Source organism: Lobosporangium transversale (genome assembly GCF_002105155.1).
Source record: "Lobosporangium transversale strain NRRL 3116 chromosome Unknown BCR41scaffold_60, whole genome shotgun sequence".
NCBI classification, from domain to species: Eukaryota; Fungi; Mortierellomycota; class Mortierellomycetes; order Mortierellales; family Mortierellaceae; genus Lobosporangium; species Lobosporangium transversale.
In genome coordinates this window covers 113,897-135,504 of record NW_019029038.1, presented here as the reverse complement: position 1 = coordinate 135,504, position 21,608 = coordinate 113,897, and the positions used below count along the sequence as shown (strand labels likewise).

Genomic DNA, 21,608 nt, shown 5'->3' with positions numbered 1-21,608 from the left:
GGAAGTTTTAATTCCAGAATGAGCTGGTCCACACCGTTGACAACCATGGCGAGTGAAACTTCCTCCTAGATACAAAGTCCAATGATACGTTCAATATTGCACATGGCGCCTCTACAGCATCTATCACTGGTGCTGCCCCGTTTAAGGTACGCAACGCTGTCGATATTTCATCAATAAAGTCGACAGGCGCCGCTTACTGTTTACGGAATCGGGTCAAATGTAATCTTTTTCGTCAAACCAGAATATTTTGGATTTTACACGCTGAATAATAGGTTCAGTCAATGATTGGGTATCCTCTTCAACCAATGCCTTGATATCCTCGCCATAAATTTCCTCTACTGTTGGGTAATATTTTTTATCCTCATCCAAGGCGATCTGATTACGAACAATATCTAGATCAGCAGGAAGAGATATACAATTCAGATGAATTGAGAATAAAAAAAAAAAAATAGGATACATGGCTATGGTCCATCTTATGAAGCAGACTATTTCCCTCCAAGGCGCGACAATGCCGTGATTGCCCTATCATTAACTCCTGTGTTTCCTGGTCCTTGTCTTCATCGTATACATCGCCCTTCATCGGACAGATCAGGGCTAATGTAGTTTCCAAAAGTCATTAGTCCATGGTTGGTTATTAAGATATGCTTTGCTTCGAGAGATTAGTAGTTAATGACACGGACTAATACATCATTGCAATCAACCCCTTTTTGTTGTTGAATGTAACCTGGTGTCTATCACAAGTGCGATGTCACTTTATGAAAGGAACAAATAAAAATGTGGCCAAAATCGTAGGGTTAGACCCTAGACAGGCTTTTATTGTTACGGGATGCCTGCTTTAGCTTCACCCGGTCATGCTTTTAAGATATTAAGCTCGTCTGCTTACGTACTCTTGATCAAAAACAAGATGATATTTGCCTCATGTAAAGGCGCATCTATATGAGGATTTCAAGGCCAGTCCATTCGAGACCAACAGAGAAGGCGCCGGGCAGATCTGATCGCCATCGACGGTATTATGAGGTTTGGTTTGCTTAAATATTTATAGCTTCGCCAACAGCCAAATAAATATGCAGTCTTGTTGCACTGTGTGATAATCATATCCAACATGTTAAATGTAGGCAATTTTATCTTTTCTTTTTTTAAGTATAGTTAGATACTGTAGCTGGTCATGACACCACTAAGGAATTCTTTGAATAGCAATGTACATAAAAAAATAGGTAGCCTGACCGTCCACGGTACTGGCTGAGATCGGCGATTGAGCCTATTTTGGTTCTCTGGCCAACATCATAACACCTCCAGACTCCATCTGCACCAAGACTATCACACACGTAGTGTCCTTCCGATGTTGACGAAATGAGACCAGTATGGCTTACCATAGCCTGTAACTGAAAGAGTCCTATGGTAGAGCCTTGGGTGGCCGCTTCGACTTTATTATAGTCCTTTTCCTTTCCTTTGCCTTTGTCTTTGCCATTAGATCTCGCAGCATGTTTGCTATCGTTGGGGATGACTGTAGTTGGATTGGTGTTTGTATTAGAGCTTGATGTCGTGTTATTTGGTAAGTATGCTTCCTCTGTCCTATTTCTGCCGCTTCTAGGGCCCTGCACACTTCTTTTTGCACTCAATTTTTCTGATAATGAGTCCTCCCGACTTGATTGCTGTGAACTTGCGATCACATCCACGGTATTGGCTCTTTGAAGTCTTGGTGGCCTTGTTGTAGGCGTTGGAGGCCCTCTGAGACTATTCGGTGTAGCTGTATAGATTTGGGAGCAAGATCGTGTGAGTCCAGGCGGCCTGGGCTTCTGTTTGTCCTTCTGGTCCTTTTTTTTGCCTAGTTGTCGTTTTTCTGGTGAAATATTCTCCTTGTTTTCCTCTGAGTCCATTAGGCTTCTCCTGATCGCTTCCTCCAGTTGCTTATTTTCTTCCTCCTGCAGCTCCTTATCACTCAAGCCCGGAGTCGGACCATCTGTTGTCATTAGAGATGCGTGTATTGCAGCTTTAATTAGCTCGTCTTCATCCTCATTATGGTGAGCCTTATCCTTCAAATGCATATCTACGGGTTCAAAAGTATCGAAGTCGTTGGTTTTTAATACACTCTTGCCTGTCCTGACCCTCCCTTCATCCTTATCCTTATCCTTGTCCTTGCCATTATCGTTGTTGCCGTCGTTGCTGTTATCGTGGGTATTGATTAAAAAGGGTTCGTCCAATTCAATTACTTCTTTGGACCCTAGATTCTTATACCAAAGAGCTTCTTTAGCCCCATCAGCTATCTTTTCATTGAAGATCGATTCCTGAGAGAATGATTTCGACTCCCTTATGGATTCCTCCATAGCCCACTGATATTGCTCATCTTCACTAGGAGGATCATAGACTGAGATAGACTAAAAAACAAATGTACCAACAAAGGGTTTTCATTAGCTACCTGCTAAGACGAAGACAATCCAAAGCCATCTTCCTAGATTAATATTGCTCTACATACTTGTGAAAGCTCAAAACGAGAGTCGTCTTCATCATCACTGTTTAACAAGTGGGGGTTTGCAGCAGTGCCTTGGGCATGATGATTGTACAAATCTGCATCTATGTATTCATGTTGACCATGGGGCGATATGGAGGAACTAAAGAAATCATCATGGCTCACAGGACTAATGGAAGAGAACCATTGACTGCTTGAGCTCGGTGGGCTGTCGCTGGGCACATAAGGATGTCCATAGTATCCATCATCTTCTGAGTGTTGAGCCATGGTTGGTAATGCATCATTGTCTGAAATAAACGCGGCTGGAGCGCAGAATTGAGCTATATGCAAGGTTCATAGTGCACAACCATTCAGCCGCTATCTTCGAACAATGGCAAGGAAGATAAAAGGTATGTATATAAAAACGATGGTACTTACAAAACTCTAAAGTTTCGTCAATAGTGATACGACTACGATTCTTATTGTAACCATAGCTAGGTCTCGCTGTAAACCGTTTCAAATATACAACAAGGACATCAGGCAGTTTTGAAATAGACCGGCGAACTATGGCGCTTTCCGACCGACATGCTTCGCATTCAAATGAGATATGTTGAGTATCAAAGAACTGTGGGAAAAGGCCACCTATGCTTCCAACTGGCTGACTTTTTTTACGTCGAGTCAAAAAAAAGACAGTCGTCAGCAGTCGGATCTAGGCTCAAGTTTAAAAGAGCATTAAGCAGAACTCATCTCAATATCTCAGCTAATACCTTGATCTATTGCTATCGCATGGCGGCAACTCCAGACAAAAGTCCTGATAGTGCTCGGTGTGCACGATTTCGTTCCCACAGTTCATGCATTCAAGCCTGTGTTCGATATTACACTCGAACAGTCGCGAGAGAGGACAGGGACTATCTATATTTCGTTCCCGAAATTCTTGGCGTACTTGATTGAGAGTATCGTTAAGGAATTCACGCGCATCATCCTCGTCTCCTAGCTTCCCTTTACTAGTCTTGATCACATTTTCTGAAACTGCGTCAATCTTGACATCCCTGTTTGTGTTTTCAGAATATGGAGTGTAGGATTCTACTAAAGATCTGAGAGCAAATATGAGGGTATGATCCATTATACCAAATCCTTATTAGCTCAATGAAGTATTGTTGACGAACAAAGGTGGTGCGAGTAGAGATTTGAAAATAAAAATACCTATATAGGCTATGCTGGGTTCCTGACATACGAAGCCAGTACGGATCGCGTAAGTCCCGTGCGAAAGGCTCCATTGAGAACAGCGCACGAAGTACAGCGGGAATACATCGTGCGTTACTTGCTCTATCAGGTGATGATAGTCGTTTTGACTTTCGTGTTCCAGCATCGCGCCCATATCTCCTGATACGATCGTTAATTGACCGCAGTACACGAGGTGTAGGGACTGTTGAGTGGAACTGGGGTTTCAAGGTATAGACTAAGATGGGAGCATCAAGATGTATGCTATTAGAGTGCATTCCATCTGCTATACTTGCGAAATCAACTAAATAAGGTGCACATCTTACGCTTGGTAGACAGATGGTTACTTGAGTCTCCTGTATTCTCGAGTACATATGGTTTTTGAGTGCGTTTACGGGGCTTCATGGTCTACAAGGAAAAACCCTCAACTGATTATTAGTGTCTCCTTCAAAGTAGTATGAAATACAACGTGTGATAGCCTTTCTTTGGTCAATAAACATATTACTTCATCTTGATATGTAGGCGAACTGGGCGGGCGCCATCGATCCGGACTATCATCTGGTCCCACGGGCGATGATAATATTGGGTCGTAAGCTTCTTTCGACTGACGATATGTGTGCGAAGAGCACTCTATTTTTTGCACCCGCGACTTCTTGTGTGTTTGTTCCAATATGACTGATTTCCGTTTTGAGGGCGTAGATGGAATGGTGCTGGCGGTTGAATGGGAACGAAAATCGAGACTGGATGGAATATCATTTACGATCAAATAAGCTGTAGTCGAATCTGGCTTGAGAATACCGACTTTGGGCTGGTGGAGAGGGAATTTGGCGATATCACTGGCTATGAAGCAAATATCATTACAAAGACTAAATAAGAAAACAGTGGTGTGACAAAATATGTTGATTGACGCGACAACGGGTAGAAGAGTATTTGTGTTCAGCCGTTTGACTTACGTCTTGCCTTGACATGTAGCAATAGATCATAAAGTGCCTGACACTGGCCCCGGGGATCGGGGGTGATTTCCAAGCGCTGTTGAGTTGATAATTGAACCTTAATTGTGGCAGTCTTGTCGTTGAGATGGATCTGTCTGATCCCATGAGTTAGCTAAGCAACGCCACATGTAAAAGATGTGTTAATGTGTTGCTGTTGTACAATGGCGTGCAATTGTTTGGCAGTCGCAAAGAAGAGGGGCCGGGCCGTGAAGAACGCCTCATCTACTGATTTTTTTCTCACCCTAAACTGAATATAGTCAAGTTCCTGTCGCTGGTCAAGATACAGGTTCACCGATGCACTATCTAGAAGCAGACGAAGTCAATGGTGGAGAAACAAAGCAAGCCATACGCAAGAACGGCGATGGTGTTACTGATTGTGAGTGGAAGGGACCTTCACGAGTAAAAGCATATAGTCATCATCCCAACCTCAACTGCGGGTCCTGTCTGTTCACGTTGCGAATGGAATCGCTAAAGACATTTGGTCGTAAAGAAGCGAAAAAAAGGAAAACGACAGCGCTGAAGATGTCGAAATCAGGGAGAAGAACAAGAGAGTATTTTTGCTAATAATAAATGTTCGGTACTATTGATGTATTTTACTAGGAGTAGTAATAGTTAAAAGACGCACCATCACAGGCAAGGATACACTGGACTCTTTCCAACTTGCGGGATAAGGAAGCTCGTTCAAGATTGACTATATAAACATTAGCGTGGAACGTTGTGGACGAGCGGCTGGCATCCGAAGATGGGGACGATTGCAAATCCATCTGATCGCTTGTCATTCTGGCGGGAGGATCCTGAATTTAGCACTCACACATTTCGTCGCGAGTAGGCGAATGCAAAGAAAATAGGATGAGCTTCAAGGTGAAACCACTAATGAAGGAGAGAAAGAGGGTAAAAACAAAAGAAGAAAAAGGAAAAGGTAAAGGTTTGCAATCACCAACAATGGAATGAGAATGGAATGTATATGCCTATGGTTGCAATGACCGGAGTGAAGAGAAGGAAAAATAGAAAAGAGATGAAGGCAAAAATAAATCAATAACAACAATAATAATGAAGTCTAATAGAAGACAGAACTAAACCGCGTCTAGCAAACTCAGGTTTAGAGTAGCGCGGGGGACAGACAAGAAGGGCTAAGCAGCTAACAAATAAGTATGGAAAGAGAATAAAGAAAAGCAAGTGAAATGCCAATGCTATATAATGCAAAGATTAATTAAAAATAAAAATTGAGAATGACAATGACAATGACAATGACAATGACAATGACAATGACAATGACAATGACAATGACAATGAGAATAAGAGAAAAAAGCTTTAGCAGCAACGGCAGCAAAATAACAATCAATTAAGGCTGACTACGAAAAAAATTGCTTTGCTGCCAAGAAAAGTCACCCTGGAACTCCTTTGCTTTTACTCAGCTATTCACGATCCTTCCCTTCAATAGCACCAAGCAACAACAAGGCAGATACGATGTACACATCAAGCGTACTTTACTGACGGACTTGCTTTTCTTTTTTATTCTAAGAGATCGCATGCGCTACACCCTGTGTCAACGTTTACGAATTGATAAAAGGAAGAGAAACAAAGAAAAAAAGCCAACCACAACAGCATAGCCAATGTCAAAGGAGGAAACAGATAACGAGATCGAGAGAAGACTACACCAAAGAGATGAGGATGAAAGGAAATGACATAATATGCAGGGACGTATATAACCGACGATTTGCAGTAGATTCATTGCCCTGAAAGAAACGTCTATCTTGATGATCTTTCCAAGTAAACGAGGTCTCATTTAGCACCGTTATTGATATTATTGTCCATTTTCTCATGTGAGTGTGTGAAAGTGTACGAATCTGTGTATGTGCATGAGTGTGTAAATAGTGGCAGTGAAGGAATTGTGTGCCTAGTGCAGTTTTCTTTGGGAGATAATTTATCCCATAAAGGCAAAGCAGTCGCGCAAGGACGCGTCGTGGCTTAATAAAAAAAGCAACAAATTGGTGGCGACGCGACACGTGTCACACGTTAAATGAACTCAATTGGGAAATATTTGCTGGTAGTACAAGCAAAATAAACTTAAAAGTGATCTATGCAGGGGTCGAACCTGCAATCTCCTGATTCGTAGTCAGACGCCTTTCCATTGGGCCAATAGACCTTTTATTGAAATTGTAAGAATCTCAGTATTCTAAAAGGTTATAAGACGGACTGCACGTGATGGCCGTTCACAACCAGCCAATACCCCCACTTAGCCTTCTATATAAAAAATAGCCTCCGCTTTACCTCCATAATAAACACCACCATATCAAGAACCTACATGACCTCGTGGGTCCTTGTTATCAAAAAAAAAAAAAAAAAAAAAAAAAAACACCATATCAAGAAGCTGCATGGTATGCTGCCTACCTCAACGTCATGCAAGTCCGACGACCTCTTCTTTATCCAGTTTGAGTTTGCTATGTCTGTGAGGCTAAAAACGAAGATAACAGCCATGTGCCATGTGTGAACCTGTAATGCCCTGGGTGAATCAGGGATGCAGTGCTGAGGGTCCTTGTTATAAAAAAAGAAAAAAAAAATGGATGCAGTGGCTCTCGCCGTTTGTGCAGTAATAACTGTTTATTGACTATAGTTTATGGAGTATTTTGCAGTTCATAGAGTGTAGAAAATAAATACATTACCCTGAGAGCCTTTGTTATTAAAAAAAAAAATTGTAGTGCCATGGGTGAAACCCACAGTAACATTTGGGAGGAGGCTCTGTCGCGCATAGATCGCTGGGGCTGCGCAGCCACTATCAAATGCAACAAGGATCATAAGAGTACGAACCTGAAAAGAGTCAGCCCTGAGATGTGCATTTATAAGGACTCTCATGCATCAGTGGAATACGTGCGATTTTAAGCACAGGCAACAAAATCGATCGTGCTCTTGATCTCAAATGGACCTCTACCGAGGTATTACACCGCTTAGTTTGATCAACGAATGGAGCCCTTTGTTTTGTACAGCGCGATCTATCGCTGGTAAAGTGATTCACAAGTTCGTTGGTTACCTTGAGCAGTAGGCTACGGAGTTGATTTGGAAGTCACGCTGTAAGAAAACCATCGCCAAGGAGGGGGGCCGAGGTGTGAGATCAAGACGGAAGTGTGCGCCACACACTGGGCCAAGAGGCGACTGAACCAGCGGATATGGATTTATGGCAGCAGAAGGTTTTTGTCATTGTGATACGGCAATGGATGCGCATCGCGACAGACACTGCCCAGGACCTATGCTAGACCCACCCCTCGCAGACAAAATTTCGTTGCAGAGCTTGTGAGAAAAGGGGCCTTGCGGGCCCTCGTTATCAAAAAAAAAAAAAAAAAAAAAAAAAAAGACTAAAAACGATCACGGTTGTTCCTCCCGACAACAAGTGGAGTTGGTGGTTAAAGAGCACCTAGAAAATTGTAAATTTTTTGATGATTGAGAACCTTTGCGCACAACAGACCAAGTAGGGAGTAGAGCCTTTCACATGTCCCCAAGGGACTAAGGAAGGCTACTCGATGCCGATGTGGCTATGAACAGGATGTTGTATTGTGGTGGTATGGCGCTACACCTATGACCGATCGTCGAAATCAGCTTTACCCCGATCCTGGAAATGAGGTAATCCGTTTATAGAGCTTACATCGAAATAGACTCAACATGACTTTGTGCCCTTGCAATCATAAAAAAAAAAGTAGGTCAAAGCGAGAGTTACCTCAAATCTGATTAGAAAGGCGCTCTATAACACAGTTTTTTTTTTTTTTTTTTTTTTTTTTTCAAAAAAAACCCCCCTTTTTCTCAATAGGACAAAGAGAGGGATCTTTATTTTGAAGGCAGACGTTCTCTTACGAACACAGGATATCGTCTGATACCGTACGAGAGGTGCTCTTAGTCGTCGTAATAAGGCATGGAATTAATACTGCAATCAGTAGCAAGCAATGGAGACTAAGAGTTGGGCCAATTGGTAAGGCTTCAAGTGCTGTGGAGAACTGCAATACGCTTGAATATACTATGGAGACAGGAGAGACAAAAGGATCGAGAGATGGAGCGATCAAAGAAATCGAAAGTTTATTTCTAAAATTACGTTCTGGGAGCGCTTGCTCGTTTGCTTATTTGCTTGTGCGCCTCGCACAGCTCCTGAGCCATCTTTAACGCTCATTTTATCACTTAGTGGTTAGGCATAGCAGCCTTCTCGTCAATGGTACTGAAGGTATTGGTCAAGGTTATCAGGTGATATATGATGGCCTCTCCAGCTGCCCATTTAGCAGAGCCCACAGGAATAACTGAAGTGCTGATCGAAATGTTGGCTTCGCTGTCATCACCTTAGCCTTGCTATAACGAAAGACTGTGCTTGCAGTAGCTGCAGAGTTGACCTGTAACTCCTATGATCTAACAAACCTTCGCTCCATACGAGATTGGCAGACATCCGAATCTGAAAAATAATCCGAGATCAGGGGAATCGAGCAGCATACAATGTTCCAAGCAACATCGGAGGATTCGTGAAAGGGCAAGTTAGCTCTACGATGCCCTAATTAAGATTAACGCAGTCAAAGAACCGAAGCATTTTAATTTTGCAAAGATCAAAATCTATTCACAAGCACGAGGCGATCCATTGGACTGTTGGAGTTTAGATCCCCTGCGAAGCATTATAGTTTCTGGAGCATTTTGTCCAAAGAGCGTAGAAAATAAATCCCATGACCTTGAGGGCCCTTGTTATCAAAAAAAAAACCCCCCCCTTGCGAAACATGTAGGGTTGGACTTGCACGATGCTGGTACAGTTGGCTGAGGTGGGTTAGATCAGCAGACATTATCTCGTCGCTAAGGTTAAAACGTAGTAAATTAATATCTGGCACAGTTTTATTTAAAACATTTAGTTCAGTCCACTCCAGACTGGCAAGTGTATTGCTCAGCTTTGATGGTTTGTTTTTTAAATGCACGATTAGATTCCGGTTTGGAGAGATAGATTCATTCCGTCTTCGGATGTCCATCGAAAATCTTGTGAACGAAGTAGGCCGAAAAAGCGTATATATTATCAATTGTTGGCGATTGAAAGATAGCTTATGAATCCTCAGTGTGTCTGCCCGTTGCAAAGTTTAGGGCATAAAGTCGACTATGGAACACTTTCTTCTTTCCCAAGACTACCCTTCCAACTTGCACAGCGCGCCAGACGCATATCTTCTGCCAATTTAGGGTCACCTTTTGAACAAGAATATAGATGGCTGTGCCGAGGCATCGCTGCTGCTGATCCTTGGAAAAAGTGCGTTTTGAGCGAATTGTACCACAGCTCGATATGGTCGTTGGTATTGGTTCAAGCATAAGAAAGAGTTTGACGCTGACCAAACATCCAATTCAATCTGTCCACAGCAAACCAAAGCAGCTCTTGCCCAAGCATTCTGCCATGTGTTTCTTAGGCATCATTTAGGGTCAATGCACCCACTCGGGTGATTTCTTGCAGCTCCATTTGTATCTGTAACACCACAACACCAAACCAGCATGATGAAACATCTTCTACCATTCCTCCAAATCTAGTGATAAACACATCGTTCCAGGGTTTTGGAGCGTTGACTTCTACTCTTATGCTTTTAGTACAATGAAATATGCGAGCTTCGTGTGGGAAACTCAGCTCGAATAGCTTTGTCACTTTGACCCTGATATGCAATAGCTGCTATGGATTGAAGCTCCAGTTCGCAGAGTTGATCCGTCTTCGACTTGAGCGCACGAATCCATCCCAAGATCGCCTCATTGCTGGTTCTTTGTCAAGGAAACCGTGACTGGAATACCGGTCCATCTTGTCTTTTTATTTTATTATTTTATTATTTTTTAAATTAAAGAAGACAAGAATATTTCGCATCTGGGTAGAATTGAGGGGTGATTAGATGAAATGAAGAGTTGCTTAGATGAATTGGGATTGGGGTTTCAAAATTTTCTGGCAACCCGACTATATTAAATATGGCTAAGACATGACCCCTCATCTGGAGGGAGAGTGGTGGTTATTTAGCAGTCCATTTCTGTATGCTACAACCCGGATTTATAAAATGAAGGTTTGAGGGCCATTGTTGTAAGCACATCTTTCTTTCTTTTCGCTACTTTTGATCTTCTACATATTTCACTCCCAGTTTTAGGGATCATTCGACTAGAGCTGGAGAGGTATAAGACACTTGCTTCGATGGAGGATACCGATTCCACAAAGTTGTTATTAATATTTGACCATTGTCAGCTAATGGCTGCATTGATGACGGCTAGCGGATAGCGGCAGCAATTTTGATTGACTAATTGATTAGAATATTAAACTTTTTCAATTTCGGTTGAGAAGGATTTTTTTTTTTTTTTTTCATGGGCACTGGATCTAAACCGAAGATTTGTGAACACATATTCAGTGCGCATACTGAAAGGAATAAAATAAAAGACACTAAACTCTGGTAAATCGACTCTGAGAGCGCCTAAAAAAAAGGGCATCAATTTTAGGATCTATTCTTGACCATTGCATTGTTAGATACAAATATGGATATGATGCGGGTTGCGAAGAGCATACGGGATTCTTTGAATATGTGCTCTTTTTTATTTTTTATTTTTATCGGCATGATTCTTCGCCCACTCCGTTCCATTTGATCAAGTAGAGCCCTGCTGACCGTCCAACTCCCCTGCCCTGAATCTAAAACCATCTCATCTTTTCTCTATCCTCCCTATACTCCACTCACCACATTTGGTACACCGATACGCAGGTCAACTCCACAGAAAAAGTGGGGTACGATGTCGAGGGTATTTGCAGTGCACAACACCGTGACCAAGAACATGCAGAGTACACGCAGATGTCATCACTTGAATGAGCTTTTTTTTTTATTTTTTTGAAATAACAAAACAAAACAAAACACAAAAATCCTCGGTTTGCTTAAACAAATGTATGACAGATTACACGCGCACTAGTATTTATTTTTATTTTTCAGATCAAGACACAAAAAAAAAAAAATCTCATCACTGGACTGTCCACCTTCCCTGCATGTAATACAAATAATTTTAATAAAAACCCTGCACATTATCAAACAGACAATTTAATAGATTTCCGAGCGCAACGACCCTCATGTTGCACATGTACCCTGTTAGTCTGAGCGTCTCACAAAAAAAAAAAAAAATGCGGGCAGTGAAAGAGTGCATTAATATTCTTGTAAAGTGAAGATGTCCGAATAGAAAGAACAAAGCATCTCCAGCCTACAATTATTGATTAGCGTGAATAGATCGTTAATGGTCTTTTCAATTGAGTTAAGGTCCGTGTGCCTTGTGCTTGCCATTCAGCTAGTCAACCCATGGAACACGTCATAGGGATTTAAATGAGTACAGAGACAGAAAAGCGAACACACATTTTAAAGAAAGTAGGAAACCAAACACAAAAAGGGTTCAGATTTTGAAGAAAAAAAAAAATAACACAAAGGTAAAAAATAGTAAGCAGCAAGTGAGCAAGAAGAAGGACGTGAGCAAAGTTTTGAGCGTCTTTGACGCTAAGAGCAGGTGTGTGATAATACAGAGCCGCAGGGGCAGAAAGGGGAGACAAAAGGAAAGGGCGGGTTTATGCTTTTTTTTATGGGTTTGTTTGTTTGTTTATTTTCCTTTCTTTTTCTGCCCTTTTGACCATCTCTTAATTCTAAAGGCGATATGGCAGCAATGCAGCTATAATACACTTTAATAGAACGCTACAAGGAAAACGTAAGCATCAGTGATACATAAAAGGGGTATACGGTTGACATTTGGCTGCTACTGCGCCATAGGTCAGAGAGAATGGCCTGTGGCAAGTCAAAGAGTCAATAACCAAAATACATGTGCATGTAGTCAAGAAACGGCCAGTAAAGTGTCTAATTTCACATTTCTACAGTTTAAACAGACTAGTGTGGAGTCTAAGTCTTTGTACAACATGACTACAGCTTGTCTGTATCTATTCAAAAACTTATTTTTAAACTGAAGATCACTGCTTGCTCCATGGATATCCATGGATGTGCATTATTAAACACCCCATTGGAAGACACTTTTTTATTTTCCGTTCTCTTTTCTTCTTCCTCCCTTTCATTTCTCTCCATCCACACGATCAAATTCTTTTTTTTTTATTACAAGATCCCCTCTTGTCTTCCCCCTAATGACTCTTCTCTTCTTTCTTCTTCATAGTTGAACCCTCTCTTTTTCTCTTTTCTCATTCTCTTCTCTTCTCTCATACACACATACACACTTTCTTCTTTTCGCTTTCACTTCCTCTTATTCCGCATCCTCATCCTCACCTACCACATTCTCACTGTCACTCCCACCCTTCACTCTCTCTTTCCCCTCCCCACTCTCCTCTCACTCTATCTTCGGTTTACTTCAATACTGCAGCGTCATTAGTGGATCCCGATTTTGCTTCTCAGTGTCATTGCTGTACGTCTGGATCCTCAAGGATTTGTTTTCCAAAAGCTCATCTATCCATCCTATCCTTTTATCTCTTACATTCATTGTGTGATCTATCACTTGCTATCCTCCTCTCTTTCTGAAGAGCTCGTTCAAAATATTCGTCATTTCATGCGACAAATACCGCTTTTTTTTTTTTTTTTTTCTTTTTTTTTTTCGATCTCGTTATCGCTGATCGGATCATTCGGTAGCATACCTTCTGGCATGCTAAACAATCATATTGGGTGTGCCCTGGAAATAAGTCGCGTGTGCCAGGGCGAAGAGGCACGTGAGGCAAATGATTTTTGCTGACTAGAAAAAACAGCAGCACAAACATTTCCTTACGCCTTTGTTGTTTTTGTTGCGCACATGCCAATTAGTGTATTGCAATGATGGCACAAACGATTTCCCTCCTCTTCTTTGAGAGATGGATTATCACTCCTCTTTTTTTTTCCTGCATCTTCTCCATCTTTGGAAATACAACTCTTACACCTTTCTTACCCTTCTTTCTTGTTTATATACATTGGTTCATTTTGTAGAAATAGAGCGGTGGAATAGCATCATGAGTTGGACCATGACTTCAACTCTGCCAACCACATTCAGCTCCCCCACCAATACCCTTGCAATGCCCACACCTACATCTGTTGTAGACCCTGCGTCGTCCGCTACACTCTTTCCTCCAGCAAACAAAGAGCTACTATGCGACTGGATCCGGTCAGCTGCAGACTGTCGTGATGCAGACTTCATTCGCAACCTTTTAATCACCTCTTCTGTCATGCATGGGCTCGTCTTCTTGTTCGGGCTCTGGCTCTTAATTTTCCGCAACCGCGGCTTTAACAGCAGGATCGTCACAGAACTCTTCACACAAGTTGGCACTGGACTGAGACCAAAGCCTGTAAGTCAGTCGCAGACGCGATTCCATATTAAACCTCTGCATCAGCTATAAATGAGTTCATTTTTGGACACTAACATCACACATCAATATAAAGATGGACTGCATCATTTTCTTCACAGGGCTTGCTTCGCTGATCAAGGTTGGCGTCAATATGCCTGTGATCTTTGATGTTTTTAAGGACAGGCTTTGGATTCGCATTGCTATAGAGCAAACTTATTGGTAAGCCCAATATCTATAACGTCTCATAAAGGGCTCAATACATCAGTCCGTTACTTTCTTTTGTGAAACTCACAGCTCGAGGTTTCTTTTGTTCGTTATTCTTGACACAATAGGATCTTCGTCGCTATCGGATTCTCCTCCTATTTCGTTGGCCTGTTGTATGCAATGCCTGTAACAACGCGTGAAGGCATCTTTGCCATTTACCAGCCCGAAACCACGTTCGACTCACGTCCTCTGCCTCCCATCCACGTCCTAACGCCAACGACTGTTCAAAAAAACTTTTTATTAGTTATGGGCGTTGTCTACCCCGCGGTATTTGGCGCAGGTGCGGGCGTGGCATCCGCGGTATTTGCACAGATGCCTGGTTATGGGCACCTTTCTGAAATCTTGCTTATCGTCCAATATTCAAACTGGGTGTTGATCCTCTGGGCTATGGTGAGATTTTTTTTTTTTTTTTTTTTTTTGCAGCTTGCCAACAATTTCAAAGATTTTAACATCCTTACCACGTCTTTATTTCAATACAGGCTATAATGTTCTTTTACTATGGTCTAAAGTACACTTTTATTCTTCGAGCTAATATCATTATTGCGGAGGCTGCTCTTAAAGCACCCAAAGCAGCCTTTGGTATCAGCAACTTGCGCTCTTCCAGCCCTGCACGGTTCTTGTTCATCCAATTACAGCTCACAGGCTTTGGGGGTGCATTAGTAACATTACTGGCTGGTTCGCTCTGCATGATCTGGGTCATATGCCGCAAGAGGATCCTTGCGATGGAACATGATGGACTTCCCCATACTATGGCCTTTTTCTGGACTTGCGCGATTGCGGTTGCATTCTTTGCGATCATGGCCCTAATCGCTGTACAGTCTGTACGCAACCGACGACGTGGTCTTCATGATCCGGCTACATCAATGACACATTCATTGGTACCAACCTCTTCCGGCCAGAAGAGTTCGCCATCAAATACTAAAAATATGTATTCGTCTCCCAATCAAAAGGGCTCAAGGTCCTCTCCATCGGACCCTGAAGCACCATTGACACTGCGTGACTCGGCCGAGCTAAGCACACTTCGCTCTGCTAATTCGATGGAAAAAGGAGAGTACGAGGGCGATTCATTTGATTTGGCGGATCATGGGAGCCAGCTTGAGTTAATGGAAGTTGTATCCATACACGATACCTTCTCTGAATCCAATAAGCCAGGGCAAGAGGGCACGAGAAAGGTATCATTGGGATCGTCGGCTCGGCCTTTTAGCCTTATGGAACAAGAAAACCGAGAAAGCATGGATTCTAATACAACGTTCTGTGCTCGCGGAAGTGATCGCTCTCGTTCCCCTGACCTTCGTAGTACTGTCTTCGGAGGACAACCATTGAATCGGCCAAATAGTCCTCCTCTTCCTGCTTACCCTCCCACAGCATCTAGTCCGCGTTCACCATCGTTCCCTCTGAAGTCGATACGACCAAGCTCACGTCAATCCAAGGGTAGTAGTAGCGACAATAAAAGCGGCACGAGCAAACGCGACAAATCACGGTCTGTATCTTCCTCCAATGGGCAAAATTCACAGGCTACAGACAGAATGTCTTCCATTAGCACATCCTCTCAGGCAGCCTCCACAACCAGTCTGTCAACAACCACATCTGAACGACAGTCAACACGGACTCAACGTCGCGAGCAGCAACGGACCTGCGAGGCGCAGAAGCAACAGTATCAAAGGCTTCAACATCATGGGTCTGGCTTAACTCCTCCGCCTCGGACGCAGCGGATACCAAGCATTCCAAAGGCAATGGACGCAAACTCACTGGCATCCCCAGCACGTGTTGTCTCTCCACCAGCAGCAGTAACAAGGAGTACTTTCATGATTACAGACGTGAAAGGTGATCATGATTTTCAACTTTCTCTGCCCGAGAGTACATTTACACCTACACCACAGGAGGAAAATGACCAACAAGATCCATCATGGCTTCTTACCCCCTATCGAAACTCATAAGTGGATATACCTCCCTTCTAATCTTAACTTTTAATATTTAGCATATATAAAAATAATAATGTAGCATAGCACTTACAACATCCTCTAATATAAAATGGCTCGATGACATGTAAATGTCCATAAAACGCTGTTTAGTGTAACGGAAAAAGCGCCATATTGCACAAATGTTGACACAGACCGACCGATCATTTCTCAAAAGAGAGTTGTATTCTGTTCAATGTGGAAGTTCATGGACAGTTTTATTACTTTTCATTTTCATTTCTTTTCAAGTCATTCACTCATCCTCCTTTCCATTTATTTTCATTTTTATTTGCTCCACTCTCATTCTCACTCTTCTTCACACTTTACGCACTTATACTCTTATTTCCTCTTTCTAATCAACTTTCACAGACCCTTCATTACTAAAGAAAAAAAAAAAAAGAAAAAGAAGCCATGAAGGCCATTCTCATTGAAAAGGCATTGACTTCTGTTGATCAGATGGCTGTCCAAACTGTCCCTGACCCTGTTCTCAAGGAAGGTGAGATCCTTATTGATGTCAAGGCTGCAGGTCTCAACTTTTTCGATATCTTGCAGGTAGGTTCATCGTTAGCTTTCCTATCACTGTTGTGCTGTACCAATGGGGGGGTTTTTTTTTCTTTTACTCATGATTTTTTCTTATCGTAATAGGTTCAAGAAAAATATCAGGTGAAGCTGCCATATCCTTATATTCCTGGAGCGGAGGTAAATATATAATTATTTTGAGTATTGACAATAAAAAGACATGTAGTTTTTGGAATAAAAAAATAAAACGTTGGGATCCGCACCCGCAAAATTACAAAGCAGCTGGTGCCGAACCGAGAACAAAGGGACCTCCTTATAACCGACCAATATTTTTTTTTTGTGTATTTGTATTTTTCTTGTGATCGACATTGATAGTTTGCAGGAGTTATTACTCAGATCCATCCTGATGCAAAGACATCTTACAAGGTCGGAGACCGCGTCTTTGGTTCGACTCAGGGCTGCTACACCGAGAAACTTGCATGCGATCCTAAGAGCTTACTCCCTATTCCCGGTAACCTCTCATTTGAGCAAGCCAGTGGTCTCTTCATCACTTATCCAACCAGCTACGCTGCATTAGTGGAGCGTGCACATCTTAAAGCCGGTGAATGGTGTCTAGTTCACGCTGCAGCCGGCGGAGTAGGGCTATGTGCAGTCCAGATCGCCAAAGCTCTTGGTGCTAAGGTCATTGCGACGGCAGGATCGCAGGATAAGCTTGATATTGCGCTCAAGAATGGTGCTGACTATGGTGTCAACTACAGGGATAAGGACTGGTCTGCACAAGTGCTCAAACTCACTGGTGGCCATGGCGCAGATGTTATTTATGACCCTGTTGGCTTGATCAATGAATCTCTTCGGTGCAGCGCATGGTGTGCTCGTGTCTTGGTTGTGGGTTTTGCTGCAGGCACGATCGAAAAGATTCCTGCTAATCGTATCTTGCTCAAGAACATATCAGTTGTGGGTGTTCATTGGGGGGCTTATGCTAAATATGATTTGGCTACCGTTGCCAAGGTCTGGAAGGAACTCTTGGATCTATTCGCAAAGGAGCAGTTAGTCCCTGTGGTCTATGAGAAGGTCTATCAGGGTTTGGATTCTGTCAAAACGGGTCTGAATGATCTTGCTGCGAGAAAGACCTTTGGAAAAGCTGTTGTCTCTATTAAAGGTAGTTCTCCTGTTAACAGCAAGCTTTAGGACCCTGGGTTTTTCCTCTCCTTTCTCACCACATGAAACAAAGGTCTATGTCTTCAGCCTGAATAAAGATGTCAAGATAAAACACATCATGTCTAGCTTGGCACAACTCAATTCATCGTATAGCCCGTTCCATTTGGTCGCGATCCCTTATATTTTTTGAATACTCTTAAATGTATTGGCAGCCAATTGACTCGCTTGTTATTGCAAGTGGTGTGACTGGTCATTAAAATTAATTTTGTATCCACTAATCTGTCGAACCAGCTTAAAGGAATCTTTGCGCAAAGCCTTTGTAGTCATAGGCGGGTCCGCCTCACCTAGAAACTACCGAGTATAAAAGCCAAAGAAACTTCCTTCTTAATAAAGTCTTCAGTTTTCCCCACATGTCTTATTCTTCACCCGCAGTTCATCTTGCCATTTATCTTTTTCCCCTTTTCACAACAAGCATTTGTCTTCCGGTAACTCAGTTTGTGAGCTCACCTATAAAGCTCCCATCTTTTCTTTTGACATTCTATGGCGCTGTTTGTAGTCAAGGTTATTTGACTCTATTTTCTCTTGTCAATCTTGTTGACACTCTTTGTCCTGCCTTTTCCTGATTGTGTCTATCTTTCTGTCCCTTAAGCAAAGATATTTTTTACAACAATGCCACCAAACCAATTTATTATGATTAAGATATGTGGGGTCTATATGTTGTCTAAATAGTCCTCCCCATAAAAAAACACCATCTAGACCAAGCATAGAAATAAAGAGATTAGTCAAGAAAAGCACTGTCAAGCTAATACTTACAACTTTTTCAAGACGAAGACCTTTCCCGACCTAGTCATGTTTGTAGTAGCTCATGAAAAATTTTAGACAGACAAAGAGTAACCAGGGAGCAGAAGTGAGAATAGGATGTGGGTTCACACATCACATCCATGGGGCATTTATCCAAATCTGTATCAAAATAAAACTGCAAGTTTGTCTCAGGCACCCGAAGCATCTCCTGAAGCAACACCAGAGGTTAATAAGCCAAAAAAAGGTACAGCCATCTGATAAAGCCAACTCAAAAAATAGACGAATAACACGATCCAAGAGAATGGCATCATAACGCTCATAGAGAGTATCGCAGAGGTTTTTTACTCTGTCGTGGGACATTTCCCTCTGGCAAAAAATAATAATATGCACGTTGAGGTTTATTTTTTCCTCACAGGTTTTGTTTTTAGATCATGTATAAACAATATCAATTAGGTTAAAACATTGCACGCAGCACCACATTATCCGAGTATTTATTCATTTGTTTTCTATATATAAAGATCCTATTTATGTGGGCTGGAGAGCTGCAATTAAACGAAATATGCAACAGCGGTTATGACGGGCCCTCAATAAGTATGTGTGTAGGACTGATTTAAAAGCGCTATCGCCTTTGTCTAAAGGGTAAGTGGATAATGATGGCTTCATTCATAAAGAATGAACCTGGAGAATCAAACCTGATAAATTAATAATGAACTGAGATATAACGAGACAAGAATGAGGATCTTTATTTTCATAATAGAAAAGAGTATTTATACCTCTTTTCTATTATTGTATGTCACGGGTATTAATATTAATGTAAATTAGCTATATAGAGATTTTAGGTGATTATGGCGCAGAACCATTGTAAAAATTTCTCAAGGAATGTGGTGAAATATGAAAAAGGTGGCGAAAATGAAGTGGAGCAAAGGAAAGAAAGGAGCGACAGCTGATAAATTTGTTCCTAGGTTAGGCGACGTGTGAGAAAATATTTTTTTCAAATCAGCCACGTGCCATTTTCTAGGTCATTGTGACGTGACAATCTTTAGTGCGCAGCAGAGGGTCAAGCTTGTCACTCTTTTTGGTTAGTCCTTTTCAATTATAAGAATTTTGTTAAGTAAACCATTTATATTTGAAAGAGTCTAGCCAAAAAGAGCGACAAGCTTGACCCTCTGGCGCAAAGAACTCATTTCTCAGTCTCGTCACCAGCCTGAGGACGAAGTTCATGTGTACATGCACAGGCTGGGACCAAACTTGACATTTTGGCTGGAGGTCTCTTTTTTTAAATTTGAAAAAGTTACTAAGTCAAACACACCGCTAGGAAAGGCTCTTTTTTTTTTCTTAGTCATTTTCACCACAGGGGACAGCTTTTTTTTTTTTTAAAATCATTTTTTTCAAGCAAAGTCCTACAGATCAGAGGAAAATGGCCTACGTGTGAAGCATGCTACTGTTTTTCTTCACAAACTCATTTATTCATCCAATTATCACTACGAAATTTACCTCTCATCATTCTCACCTTTAAAAAAATATAAGAAATAAAAAAAAGCTATTCCCTATGGAGTAAATGACTAAGAAAAAAAAAAGAGCCTTTCCTAGCGGTGTGTTTGACTTAGTAACTTTTTCAAATTTAAAAAAAGAGACCTCCAGCCAAAATGTCAAGTTTGGTCCCAGCCTGTGCATGTACACATGAACTTCGTCCTCAGGCTGGTGACGAGACTGAGAAATGAGTTCTTTGCGCCAGAGGGTCAAGCTTGTCGCTCTTTTTGGCTAGACTCTTTCAAATATAAATGGTTTACTTAACAAAATTCTTATAATTGAAAAGGACTAACCAAAAAGAGTGACAAGCTTGACCCTCTGCTGCGCACTAAAGATTGTCACGTCACAATGACCTAGAAAATGGCACGTGGCTGATTTGAAAAAAATATTTTCTCACACGTCGCCTAACCTAGGAACAAATTTATCAGCTGTCGCTCCTTTCTTTCCTTTGCTCCACTTCATTTTCGCCACCTTTTTCATATTTCACCACATTCCTTGAGAAATTTTTACAATGGTTCTGCGCCATAATCACCTAAAATCTCTATATAGCTAATTTACATTAATATTAATACCCGTGACATACAATAATAGAAAAGAGGTATAAATACTCTTTTCTATTATGAAAATAAAGATCCTCATTCTTGTCTCGTTATATCTCAGTTCATTATTAATTTATCAGGTTTGATTCTCCAGGTTCATTCTTTATGAATGAAGCCATCATTATCCACTTACCTTCTAGACGAATAAATAGAGCGGTTTAATCCGTCCTCCCTTCTACTTGGGGCATTTAGAACTTTATAAAGCTGTGATCATTATGCGATCTTGTATCAAAGAGTTTTGTAAAAACGGATAGAGATGAAGAATCCTGTGGAGAACCCAGTGAGAGTCTGATGATGAGACCCAAAATCATATTATTATCACCAGGACAGCTGGCATAGGAAATTATCCTTTCTCGTATGCTTTGTCATCTGGATGCTTGCCACTTGCGAAAGACCTATCAATTATCATCATCCAGGGCGCCAAAACGTTTACCGGGAGCTAGGATGACAGCTCCACTCTAAAGACATAAATGTCCCATGGTGCGCGTGCACGAGATGGCAACCTGTGGCCAATGAGATCATATTAGTTGTATGTTCGGCCAATTCAGTGTCAGTATGTGAAGGCGGCGCGTCTTGAATCTCTAGGCGTCCAGGGACATGGAATAAAAAAACATCAAGAATTTGGCCAAGGCTGCCACGCGCTTGACTGGTAAAATGTGATACAATATTGGATTGTGTCGTCAGTATATTAATAGTTCTCGGTATATTAATGCTACATGCTGTTGAGGGTATCAATCTCGCCAGAATCATCCCCTCTCACATCAATTCATGCCAGACGGATGAAAGATTAGGAGGAAAAGGTCCTTGATGTCTGGGATATCCACG

At 41.7% G+C, this 21,608-nt stretch overlaps 5 protein-coding genes and 1 non-coding gene across 6 annotated transcripts; 3 read left to right on the top strand and 3 right to left on the bottom strand.

The window, feature by feature from the left end:
• Positions 1-875: 875 nt before the first annotated feature.
• BCR41DRAFT_363122 (hypothetical protein) lies at positions 876-5,924 on the bottom strand. Its single transcript, XM_022025842.1, has 10 exons — positions 5,285-5,924; positions 4,901-4,962; positions 4,621-4,771; positions 4,173-4,507; positions 3,994-4,066; positions 3,650-3,905; positions 3,214-3,540; positions 2,885-3,108; positions 2,474-2,787; positions 876-2,375 (listed from the first exon to the last, which is right to left on the bottom strand). Exons 1-10 carry the CDS (start codon positions 5,436-5,438, stop codon positions 1,164-1,166), a joined length of 3,108 nt encoding a protein of 1,035 aa, XP_021876341.1. The 5' UTR covers positions 5,439-5,924; the 3' UTR covers positions 876-1,163.
• Positions 5,925-6,157: 233 nt separating this feature from the next.
• Positions 6,158-6,537, bottom strand: BCR41DRAFT_207163 (hypothetical protein). Its single transcript, XM_022019934.1, has one exon. It carries the CDS (start codon positions 6,443-6,445, stop codon positions 6,206-6,208), a length of 240 nt encoding a protein of 79 aa, XP_021876340.1. The 5' UTR covers positions 6,446-6,537; the 3' UTR covers positions 6,158-6,205.
• A 196-nt stretch (positions 6,538-6,733) lies between these two features.
• On the bottom strand, positions 6,734-6,805 carry BCR41DRAFT_t139. The gene has a single exon. It is a non-coding gene; the product is annotated as a tRNA-Arg (tRNA).
• A 6,816-nt stretch (positions 6,806-13,621) lies between these two features.
• On the top strand, positions 13,622-16,155 carry BCR41DRAFT_401295 (hypothetical protein; the record flags this gene model as incomplete). Its single annotated transcript, XM_022029210.1, has 4 exons — positions 13,622-13,954; positions 14,049-14,173; positions 14,287-14,608; positions 14,698-16,155. The coding sequence occupies 4 exons, from the start codon at positions 13,622-13,624 to the stop codon at positions 16,153-16,155; spliced, it is 2,238 nt and encodes a 745-aa protein (XP_021876339.1).
• Positions 16,156-16,451: 296 nt separating this feature from the next.
• BCR41DRAFT_342296 (hypothetical protein) lies at positions 16,452-18,163 on the top strand. The gene is made up of 3 exons (XM_022022280.1): positions 16,452-16,728; positions 16,822-16,875; positions 17,071-18,163. Exons 1-3 carry the CDS (start codon positions 16,588-16,590, stop codon positions 17,881-17,883), a joined length of 1,008 nt encoding a protein of 335 aa, XP_021876338.1. The 5' UTR covers positions 16,452-16,587; the 3' UTR covers positions 17,884-18,163.
• A 15-nt stretch (positions 18,164-18,178) lies between these two features.
• On the top strand, positions 18,179-18,773 carry BCR41DRAFT_363119 (hypothetical protein). Its single transcript, XM_022025841.1, has one exon. The coding sequence runs from the start codon at positions 18,264-18,266 to the stop codon at positions 18,474-18,476; it is 213 nt and encodes a 70-aa protein (XP_021876337.1). The 5' UTR covers positions 18,179-18,263; the 3' UTR covers positions 18,477-18,773.
• The last annotated feature ends 2,835 nt before the right edge of the window (positions 18,774-21,608 follow it).

What these genes read in the sequence shown, in the direction of transcription:
- BCR41DRAFT_363122 (XM_022025842.1), bottom strand. Translation starts at nt 5,438, where the DNA reads ATGACAAGCGATCAGATGGATTTGCAATCGTCCCCATCTTCGGATGCC. An exon ending in GCTACATGTCAAGGCAAGAC is followed by an intron (nt 4,508 to 4,620) that starts GTAAGTCAAACG and finishes TTTGCTTCATAG; the next exon opens with CCAGTGATATCGCCAAATTC. An exon ending in TGCGATAGCAATAGATCAAG is followed by an intron (nt 3,109 to 3,213) that starts GTATTAGCTGAG and finishes ACGTAAAAAAAG; the next exon opens with TCAGCCAGTTGGAAGCATAG.
- BCR41DRAFT_207163 (XM_022019934.1), bottom strand. Translation starts at nt 6,445, where the DNA reads ATGAGACCTCGTTTACTTGGAAAGATCATCAAGATAGACGTTTCTTTC.
- BCR41DRAFT_342296 (XM_022022280.1), top strand. Translation starts at nt 16,588, where the DNA reads ATGAAGGCCATTCTCATTGAAAAGGCATTGACTTCTGTTGATCAGATG. An exon ending in ACTTTTTCGATATCTTGCAG is followed by an intron (nt 16,729 to 16,821) that starts GTAGGTTCATCG and finishes TTATCGTAATAG; the next exon opens with GTTCAAGAAAAATATCAGGT. An exon ending in CTTATATTCCTGGAGCGGAG is followed by an intron (nt 16,876 to 17,070) that starts GTAAATATATAA and finishes CGACATTGATAG; the next exon opens with TTTGCAGGAGTTATTACTCA.
- BCR41DRAFT_363119 (XM_022025841.1), top strand. Translation starts at nt 18,264, where the DNA reads ATGTCTTATTCTTCACCCGCAGTTCATCTTGCCATTTATCTTTTTCCC.